Here is an 11,354-nt window from a genome sequence, read left to right as displayed (position 1 = left end):
GAAAAAGTGAAATCGTTCCGCGGAAGTATTTTAATAATGTATTCATACGCACTGATAAGTGTTAATCTGGTCAAATTCATGAGCCAATGAAACAGATTAAGTTTGATAGTTTCATTGAGTCCAACTTGAGTAGAAATTGAAATATTACAAGATGGTGGCCCCCATATAAAAAAGTTCAAATTGGTAGAATTTTTAAACAATCTATTTCAAGGTTTCCGAGATGACATTCTTCAAAATTATGGCTAGTTGGCCAGTGTTTAAAACTCCATTTAAGCAGGACAGTGGTAAACGTTAACATTATCGTCTATGGGAAATCATCTGGTTCCGTGGTTCCTACAGGACGGCGTCTAGCTGTCAAACTGTCCTCACATTGGTGATGCATGACGCTCTACGTTCACTGCCAGTGATCAGGAGACCTACAGAGAGTAGAATAAATGCAGCACGAGTGAAAAATATCAAAATATTAGCCACACGAGTGAAATATATTTGGTTTTACTGAAGACACTGTTAGATATTCTGTTTATTACATTTGTTATCAACTAAAACCCGCTAACTAGGACTACAGCGATAATTTGTGAACAAAAAAAAGTAGTTTCCCCTGTCTAGGTGCTGACATGTATGTCGGGCTTTCTGATTGGTCAATTATTTTGGTATTTTCTAATCATTAATTTGATTGGTCAATTCAGCAAAAGTGATATTTTTCACTAGTGAAAAATATGATATTCTTCACTAGTGAAAAATATCACTTTTATATAAAAATGTAATACAAAAAATTCTGTTACAACTAAATCAAGCATCGTCTAAATGTCAGTTATGTAAAAAGTACATACCTGTACATAGGCGTTGTCGTGAGCTTATTAATTAGTACCAATTCCTTAAAGCCCGAACATTGCTATTCAGCATATTAACGCTATCATTAATATTTACAGTACGTATATAATCCAGCCACATCGATGTAAATGTTTTAAACAAATCATTGGTTCTTTTTTATGTTTTTTCGTTTAATATACATTTTACTGTTATTTTGTTTAATATATATTTTATTGTTATTTTGTTTAATATCCATTTTACTGTTATTTTGTTTAATATATATTTTACTGTTATTTTGTTTAATATACATTTCACTGTTATTTTGTTTGATATATATATTTACTTTTATTTTATATAATATACATTTTACTGTTATTTTGTTTAATATGTATTTTACTCGCCATTTGTTGGCCTTAATGAACTGCTAAGGTAGCACACCACAGTAAGACAGCCTAGCCATGGGCAATTTATTTGTTAAGCAAATAACTCCTGTATTATGATATGCATAAAAAATGAAAAAAATTAATGTACACTATAATTGGTATATTCAGTATGAAGAAGTACATACAGGCTTCACATTTATTAAAACAAAAATTAATAAATTGGTTCCGGATTTTAAATATCCGGATTTTCCGAACGTGTGTTTACACAGGAAATTTAGTTTTGCCTACAGCGAAAAATGGAAGCCCACAGGAAAGGTAAGATAGCGGAAAAACTTAATTTACAACATATGTCCAAACAAGATTAATTCTGTCTTTGGGATAGAGATGTTTAATTTTAAAATAGGTTTCAGAAAAAAAAATGTGTAGAGAATTGTGCCATTTTGGGTCAAATATCATAATATTTTGCAATTTTTGAGAATTTTTTAAGCTGTTACCATGGTATTCACAGCTCTAAAACTCACAGAAAATATCAGTTAACTTATCCTCCAGAGCTCTATTAAAATTGCAAATGTTGTACAGATTTCAAATATATATACTTTATTAGAGGTTATATGTAAGGTTAACTGGCAATGTTGACATATCTAAAACATGTGCCATATTTTTCAGAATTTGCCATTTTTACTGTACACTGCTACCTAAGTGCTGAGAGGGCGTTAACAAATTAATGATACTTTAACATTGTAAATTAAGGTATGTTTAGCACTGTATCATCTCGTATATAGTATATACCATTCATGTTTTAACAATATATCCAATTATTATTCCATCACACTTACCAGTGCTGACAAGCAAAGGGATTTTTTTCGTTGCAGCTTACAGCCTCCCAACTTTTAAGTGACACCCTCTTACGCATCTCTTCATACTTTAAACCCAAGCACAAATCTGACCCGTTTGTAGCTGAGTCCGATATCGTCAACCACCTTCGCACGTCAGGTGTGTTTTGGAGATCAGTCCAGACCTTCCCAACTTTTGGACGCTTGCCTTCAAAATTTGATAGTTTAGTAAAATTAACATGTTCTAGAAACAACAACTTAGATCGTCGAATGCTTGTAAGTAATTAATCATCATAATATAAATCAATTTGAGAAAAGTGGCAATTGAACTCGGCTCAGCCCTTAAAGCATTTAATCTTGTTAGAACGTGTTACAAATAAGTTACCATTTGTTCCAGTTATTGAACAATTAAAGACAGACCTGACGGATAGACAGACGGACGAACCCAAATTGATATCCCGTTTCGTAGAAAGCGGGGGATAAAAAGACCATCATGTGCCCAAGAATAACACTGACTCCAGAATATATCTGTGTTCAGTTTTACCCACAACAGTAATAGGGCTTCGAGTGTGGTCATATAACTAAACAAGAACGGAAATATGTTTAAGATTTGCAGCTGACCGATCATAGCCGTGCCGGTTGCTTTGTTGTCCCTATATAGAAGACCGAGGATAAACCGACAAACCCACAGGAATCATACCAAGATACCTACGACTTTTGGTTAATTGAAACGCGATCCAGACCCGATGACTCTTTTCATTTTGCCAATTCAGCCTCAAAAGCTCGGCCCCCATGCTGGCGCAGTAGTCCTGTAAAACACATTTTTAATAAACACTTTTTCCAATATGGTTTTGTTTTTCTTTAGCTGGAAGCTGACATTGCAAAAATCCTTATATAAATTTTGTGGACATTCTACTCCATTAGAATAGGTACAAGCTGTCAGTAAACGAGAGAAAAAAAGACGTCATGTTGGCAAGATAACAGAATTTCAATTTGAGGACAAAGCAAGAGATCCCAGAGGGATATTGTTATCAAGGAAATCTTAGACTTGAGATCTAAAATATATGTAATTACACCATTTCTGAAAAAAGCGATCGCAAACTTAAACAATTCAAATCTGAGATGGCTTCCCATTCATCATTTGATAACCAACATTCAACAGATTTGGACCACGTGCATCCTACAAAACAAAGAGATATATCCCTTCAGTACTTTTCATGAAATCGCGATAACAAACTTTCATTTTTCAAATTTAAGATGGCTGCCTATTAACCAATATGTATTGCAACAACGGCCGAAACATATGTTCCGCAAAGACCAAGGCAGTCGTAAATGTTGGTATCGTTATAGTGTTTGATATTCTACACATATATACAAATTTCCATCAACATCAATTAATTTCTAAATTAGAAGCCTCTGTGTGGTTGCTATGACAATCAAACTCATGCGGTTGAATTTGCATTTGAATTTACTCATATACATCATTTTTTTCGAAATAAACCAATCAGAGGCCTCAGTGTGATTATAATATCAATGAAACCCAAGCGGTTGCATTGGCAGTCCCCTAATACCCCACTGTTTACCGAAAGCGAACAATATCTGAGTTTCGACCAATATGAAGCCTAATTGTGGCTGCTTTGGCAACGAAACCCATTCAGTTAAAGTCGCAATCTCCTAATTACCATATGTGCAAATCTTCATCAAAAACAAATACCAAACTCTCGACCAAACAAAATGGAGGCCATTTCCTCAAAATGTGAAAGTGAGGTTATGAAAGTGTTAGCGCCCAACGATGTTCCTACAAACCAAATTTCATTATGATAGAACAATATTGAAAGCTCAAACAATCCGAAGCCAGTAAATGGTGGCCATTTCGTTTTCTTCCCCAGAAATGAACGTCACCTTTGTTCATGTAGTGCCATAATACATACAAAACTTCATCAAGATCGTACAATGTCTAAATTTTGACCAATCATAAGTTATTTCTATGGCAGCCATTTTGGTTTTTAGGTCTACAGAAAAACCGATTCGAATTTGATCAACTGACCATCGGTCAGAAATCAAATGCCCCTCATAGTACACATAATACAGATGTTGCTACCATCTAAATACTTTTTATTTCAAACGTTAACCTCAGGGATATTGATTTACACACACCTGACGGTCTAGTTGACCTGACGGTGTTGTAGCTTATTGTACTGTCAACTTTAAATATCAAGAACGATCAAGTATTAGAATATATTATTTCAGGAATGATTCTAATGAATATGAATACGGTAATGTGTTTTATGTACAATTATATAAGTAAAACAAAGAGCTATGTAACAAAGAAAATACCTTGGCTTCCGTCCATGTTTTGCTCTCCAAGAAAAGATAAAAACATAAATCTCCACGATGTCCCCAGTCTGGCGGGCATTTTACGGTGCTGTATTCTATGGAAAAAATGGAAAGAGAACACGATAATTACGTGTGCGTTACCGCGTCCATCCAGTAGTTTCGCTTCGATGGTAGTAATTTCCGGTGTACGGTTATACACAGTGGTAGTGAATGACAAAAAAACATTCACTCGAGACTAAGCCTTGTATTAGCTGTTACCCAGAAGTACTAAGCGCTGTGAATAGCCTGATAATTTCAATTTCCTATTTTTCAACTTCCCAAATGCTTGATTGTGACATTGCTTCATCTACCTATTTACATTGCAAAGGTACTATCCCAATCTCGCTTTAAAATATAACTGTACGGCCGGACAAGCGACAAAGCGTTACAAATCCGTTGCCCCCAAATGTTACGAACTAGTCTATTATTCAATAAGAAATTTATATTTTACCATGCTTAACGCAGAAATAAGCCAAGCCAGCTGGAACACATTTCTCATCAATAGCACACGTGTTTCCGCTACAGGCGCCCCCTATATCCTGCAAAACAAAAGTGAACGGTTTGGTTTTGAAATTTTCCAATAACGTTAATGTCATTTAAGAGCGACCTTTGTCGATAACAAAGGAACACCACGGAATGCCCAGGACACTTGCAGTACTGGTAGTCAGAATACAGGTAGAAGTATTAGTGACCTTCAAACTTGTCAAGGTCATCCCACAACCATCTACATGAACAGAGCACACAAGTGTCCAACATGTGTGCACATGTACACCAGCAGAGTTCAATTCCAACTGGACCCCAATCTGGGATCACTTCTGTTGTACTTGGCGCCTCCAATTGCAACAAGCTGGACCCATCCATGAAAATTGTTTCTAAATCTGGAGCAACAGTTGGTCAAGTGGAAGAACTCTTGCGCATGTGTGACTGTGACCCAGACATAGACTGTGATGAGGTTGAGGATGTGGTGGTTCATTTAGGGACCAATGATATCACCAGAAATACCAGTAGCAGTATTGACAATATCAACATCAATTTTACAACCGCTCTGGACAAAATCGAATTCCAGTTCCCAAGATCTAAAGTATCAATATGCAGCATTTTACCAAAGAGAGAAAGGTGAAAAAATAAACAATACAATCAACAGTGAATAGTTTTGTGAAAACTTTGTGTACTAAAACTAATCTGAGTTTTGTGGAACTAGAAAAGGGATTTGTTGTGAAAGGATTACCGTTAAAAGCTTCTTATGATCAAAACGACAGCACTGGCATTCATATTAGCCCTCATGGTGCAAATATCCTAGCCAGAATGATCCACGAACATGTTCAAACAATCAGAGTGACAAAAAAAGAGGACCATTAGTGTGGCCTATATGAGCCCTTTAGGGGGTATCCCTAAACAGGGTAAAGTGAATGGGGAGGACGATGAACATGCATGTTGAAGCGTGAGTACGTTTAAGTTTGAGTACAGCATACTTGCTTTAAAAAAAAGATCCAAACTCAACATTAAAACAAAACAAAAAAATACATCTGAAATTATGTACTATTAATGTTAATGGTCTAAATAATTATGTAAAGAGAAGAAACATCTTCCACTGGTTATCAAGTAAAAAAGTAGATATTGCATTATTGCAAGAAACACGCTGTTGTGACAGCAAGTCACAAAAACATTGGGGAAATGAGTGGAATGGGAAAACAAAATGGGCCAATGGAAACTCTTCGTCAAGGGGGGTAGCCATATTTTTAAGGAAGGACTTAGGCCTAAAGGTTTTAGATATTATAAAAGACACAGATGGAAGATACATATTTTAAAAATTAGAAATAGAAACAAGTATTTTATGGTTAACTAATATATATACACCAAATGAAGATAATGATAGAGCACTTTTCTTCAAGTTTATGAAGCGAAAACTTCAGGATTTAAGTGAAAATGATTCGAAACATATAATAGCAGGAGACTTTGAAATGGATAGGAACAATAGCACATCACATTCTGAAACATGGCAAAATGATCTTAAACAACTAATAACTGATCTGTTAATTGGAGACATTTGGCGACGGGGACACCCTGGTTTAAAATCTTTTACATTCAAAAGGGGGAGGAAATAATCTAGAATAGAATTGTTAACAAGCAAATCGATTGATTACATGCATATGGTAACTAATTTGAGTATGGAGTTGTGTCCCTTTTCAAGCAATGTTCACTATAGGTCACCTGTTATTATTCTGAATTTAGATGAAATTGAAAGGGGAAAAGGTTACTGGAAAATGAATTTGGAAACAATCAAATCATAATGTTTTAAACACATGTTTCAAATGGAACAATTGGAAAAAATTAATTAAAGGGTATGGTATAAAGAAATGGTGGGAACTAACAAAAATAAAGATACAACAGATATGTATAACATGCAGATAATCAATAAACCAAAAGAACATATAAAAACAATAGAAACAAAATTAAAAGAACTGCAACAAAAAAGACATGGGTCTAGTCTATAGCGAAACCGAAAATTTACAAATTACAACAGAAATACAAACCTACTATAACAATATTTCAGAAGCGGCAAGGGTAAGATCAAGGGTGCAATGGAATGAGGAAGGTGAGAAATCTTTTTTTTTTAATTTAGAAAAATCAAGAGCAAGGAACAAACAATGGACCTCAATAAAATGTGAAAATGGACAGTACAGTTCAGATATAGACACCATTTTAAAAGAACAAGTAAAATTTTATCAAAACCTTTTACATCAGAGGGTTGGAATGAACAAGAGGCTGAAGGCTTTTTTTATCAAACATAGAAACCAGATTAACAGATTAAGAAAAGGATAATTGTGATAACATTCCAACTAAAAAGGAAATTCAAAAAGTCATCAAAACTCTGAAAAATAATAAATCCCCTTGATGTGATGGTATTATTTCAGAATTTTATGAAATGTATTGGCATGTAATAATAAAAGGAATTTACACGGGTAATTAAAGAAATATTTAGTGATAGGGAATTATCATCATCATCTCAGTATAAAAGTGCCGTAACGCTAATGTACAAGCAAGGGTAAAGGGAAGATATTGCTAACTAGAGACCAATTACTCTTTTGAATACAGACTATAAGATCATAGCAAGGGTAAAAGCAGAAAGAATCAAACCTATTTTACCTAATATCATTCATAGTGACCAAATGGGCTTCAATAAGGGAGAAATATTGAGGAGTCCGTAAGATTACTGTCTGACATAATTGAATATACAGATATTGAAAATAAAGGAGAAATAATAGTATTTTTAGACCAACAGAAAGCATTTGATAGAGTAGAATGGGGTTGGTTAGAGACTAGCTTAACTTCGGTAAAACATTCATAGAGTATATCAACATGACCTATAGATATGCAAAAAGTTGCATCCTAATAAAATAGACATATGTCAAACTTCTTCAATATATCACGTTCAGTAAAACAAGGGTTGCCATTGGCACCAATTTTATACATAATTCAGGCAGAGGCCCTAGCGTGCTCCATAAGGAAAGACAAAGAAGTTATAGGTTTAGATATTCAGAAGTAAATGATTGAAAAATTCAAACAAAAATAAGCATGTTTGCAAATGATTCTCAACTGTTTCTAGGTGAAGAAAAATCATTACCTGTATTATTTAAAATACTAAGATATGAAAAGGCATCAGGTGCACAGGAAAATAAAGATAAAACAAAAGGCTTGTATATAGGCAGCTGGAAACAAAGATATATCATGGGTCACTGACAATATTAAGGTATTGGGAATATACCATGGGTATAAGATCGACAAAAAATATTATGGGATAGGAAAATAGAAAAAAAAATGAAAATATCATCAACACATGAAAAATAAGAAATTTGACATTGGAAGGAAAAATTCTGATAATTAAGTCTTTGCTATGTTCTCAGCTAACTTATGAACTGGCACAAAATTCCATACCTGAAGAATATAAGCAAAGAATAAACAGATTGATATATGAATTCCTTTGGGGATGTAAAATAAATAAGGTGGCTAGAGAAACGGTCTACTTAGAAAAGAGACAATGTGGATTAAATATGACTGATCTAGACACTATAATTAAAACAAATAGGATTAAACTCATATACAAAATAATACATAATGAAACGCAGACCTGGAACATTGGGTGCTGAACTCAATGTGTATTGAGAGTTAATTAAAAAATGATTAATATGTAAGAGATATATATTATCTGTAATGTAACTATACTGTATAATAGCACTTAGAAAGACAAAAAGAGCGACCTCTAAGGTATAATAGATGCATAAGTGGGGCTAGTGTGTGGGGTTAGGGAGGTTTGAGTGTATTCCAGGTAGGGCGTAAGAGTTGTACCTGCTGCTCCCATTCAATGATCATAAGAGGCAACTACATTTGGGAGGATCTTATCTTTTCTCTTTCTTTCTAATCATGTTTTTCCCTTAATGTCCCACTTTACACTGCCTCACTTTTGGCCTTTAGTTGAGCGTGCACCCCTGTGAGGAAGGCTTGTGGTTGTGTCCCCTGGCCGAGGCATACCACATTCTATGAAAATAATAGTTCCTGCTCCTGCTTATCGCGCAGAATCGCGGAGTTGAACGATTTTTTTTCGTCCGTAGTCAGTATAAAATGACCGGGTGGGATGTCCTTCTGTGTGTCTGCGGCAGTATACACATTTCCTATGATATCGCGGTATGGTTTGTTTTCGATGTCTGATCATTAATCACACCACCTGGCGTCATTTTAAAAGTTTTACTACGATAAGTAGTATGTCAGAAAAGTGACGGATCAAGGGAAATGTCAAGAAAAAACAGGAAGATTAAAAAACACATAAATAACATAAATATAAAATAATGACACAGTCACTTGACTCCTTGACCCCAGGGCCATACATTTCATAAATCAAAGAGGGAAAATCGATCACAATTAAAAATGCTATTACTCTCTGCTTCTTGTAGAAGTAGAGAATATTTTTCAAGCTGACATCCTTTTTGACCTATTTGGCGCACCCCTCAGGCCTTTTGGGCGCAGTCCCACAAATTTAATCAATTCAGATCACACGGCCTAATGATGTTCGATGTCAAGTTTGGTCAAACCTTGCCCTGTAGTTATTGAGGACAAAATCAAAATGTAAAAAAAAAACCACAAAAAACACAAAAAAAAACAACATTGCAGACGACGGACGCTGTAGGGTAAGTTAACAGCGACTGACAAAATACCATTGCAATATGATCACCATGAGCTTTGGACTCACTTTACTTTAAAAGCCGATCTGGTTTATTATGAACCTTTTTGTGCATGTCAGAAAACATACTAAGTTAATAAATGTTGATAAATATTCTCCAAGTCGAGAGCCTCTTGGCATTTTGCCTCTTAATACAACGCATCAGTGTTTTAGCCATGCGTTAAGAGACATGGTTTAAATACAGGTGTCTGTTGAGTAAAAACAACAGAAGGTAGAGTAACCTTAACATGATATTAGATATACAACAGATCCGGGAATTACAGAAAGCGTTATACGGCTAAAACGGAAACGCGCAATATCTAAAAATATATATATATATATATATACATTAGATACAACAATATCTTGCGTAGATTTTTATCTAAATTGATATAGGCTCAATCGCTTGAAAGTAACAAAATTCGATACAATTTCATCATCGTTTTTATTTGCTTGCTTATCTGTAATAGAACTACAATATAACACATTGTGAACCAGTTAACATCGCGATAATTATATTGTTTACCGGTAATAGAACTACAATATAACACATTGTGAACCAGTTGATATCGTAACACATCTGGTAGAGTTTCACGAGTATATCCTTCTTAAATTATTTTCGTTAGAAATAGATCACTCAAAATGTCGATGGGTCGTAACCTAATACAACACAATGCGATGCAATACAATATAATACAATGTAAAACAATGTAATACAATACAATGTAATACAATACAATGTAATACAATACAAGGTAATGCGATACAATACAACGTAATACAATACAAGGTAATACAATACAATGTAATACAATACAATGTAATACAATACAATTTAATACAATACAATTTAATACAAAACCGTACCTCGGGAATGTCTTTCCTCGATATTAAAAAGTATCGGTATCCCGTATTCCAAATGGTCTGTCGGTCTTTGTCATCCGAATTCAATCTACATATACCATCTTTGTGGTTGAAGTGAAGACTGCGGCACAATTTGAATGTAACACACAGCTCAAGGCATTGATAGCGAGTCGGTAATTTAATATGAAGGAAGTCCTGACGAGTTATTGGATACCTGTCATTTGATGGTACTTCTAAGAAGCCTTGCGAAAATAGAACTAGGAGAAGGGCCAGCAGCACAATTTCCAATAAAAACATATCGATGTTACCACTAGTCAAGTGAAGGTTCCGTAGAGGAATCAGTGTATCCAAATGTTTACACTAGTATAAGTAATAAGGTTTCAGCTAACTAAAACAGTAAAGCGTTTCACTGTTAGTCTGGTTAAACTGTCCTTTACAAATGAATTAATATTGCGGATCAAAGTTTGCCACAAATAACAGTGATCAATGTCCGTCAGATTTGTGTAGGCCGAGGTGCCGATGATACCAACGATAGACCTTAGAAACTGCTTTTATAATATTCCAGGATTCTAGATTGCAGTCATTCATCCGAAGCGACACCTTAATGATATACTGATGTCAATATTTCTTTATGTATCACTGCACTACAACGAAAACAAAGTAACGAGTGAGGAGGCCTCGGTTTTCCAATCGCTTTATAAGCCTTGGCAGTAAAGCTACCAACAAGATAATTATTCACCTGATATTGTTACTACAGCTACTATTGCCCGACAAGCTCCAAATATAGATATCTATATAAATAATGGAACTAAAGGACCGGAGAAATAATAATGGAATATATACACAAATGATATGTAAGGATTCTAAAATTGA

At 34.7% G+C, this 11,354-nt stretch overlaps 1 protein-coding gene across 1 annotated transcript; it reads right to left on the bottom strand.

The window, feature by feature from the left end:
- Positions 1-218: 218 nt before the first annotated feature.
- LOC117315350 (snaclec subunit B-like) lies at positions 219-11,101 on the bottom strand. The gene is made up of 6 exons (XM_033869501.1): positions 10,485-11,101; positions 4,854-4,941; positions 4,364-4,458; positions 2,739-2,835; positions 2,030-2,234; positions 219-416 (listed from the first exon to the last, which is right to left on the bottom strand). The coding sequence occupies exons 1-6, from the start codon at positions 10,776-10,778 to the stop codon at positions 395-397; spliced, it is 801 nt and encodes a 266-aa protein (XP_033725392.1). The 5' UTR covers positions 10,779-11,101; the 3' UTR covers positions 219-394.
- Positions 11,102-11,354: the final 253 nt, after the last annotated feature.

The sequence above is a fragment of the Pecten maximus genome, chromosome 17, assembly GCF_902652985.1.
Source record: "Pecten maximus chromosome 17, xPecMax1.1, whole genome shotgun sequence".
Classification (NCBI taxonomy): Eukaryota; Metazoa; Mollusca; class Bivalvia; order Pectinida; family Pectinidae; genus Pecten; species Pecten maximus.
This window is presented reverse-complemented; position numbering and strand designations above follow the sequence as displayed.

Coding starts and splice junctions, on each gene's coding strand:
- LOC117315350 (XM_033869501.1), bottom strand. CDS start 10,778: ATGTTTTTATTGGAAATTGTGCTGCTGGCCCTTCTCCTAGTTCTATTT. Junction 2,235..2,738: donor GTTTCAATTAACCAAAAGTC/GTAGGTATCTTG, acceptor CAAATTTTGAAG/GCAAGCGTCCAAAAGTTGGG. Junction 417..2,029: donor CCCTTTGCTTGTCAGCACTG/GTAAGTGTGATG, acceptor TACTCTCTGTAG/GTCTCCTGATCACTGGCAGT.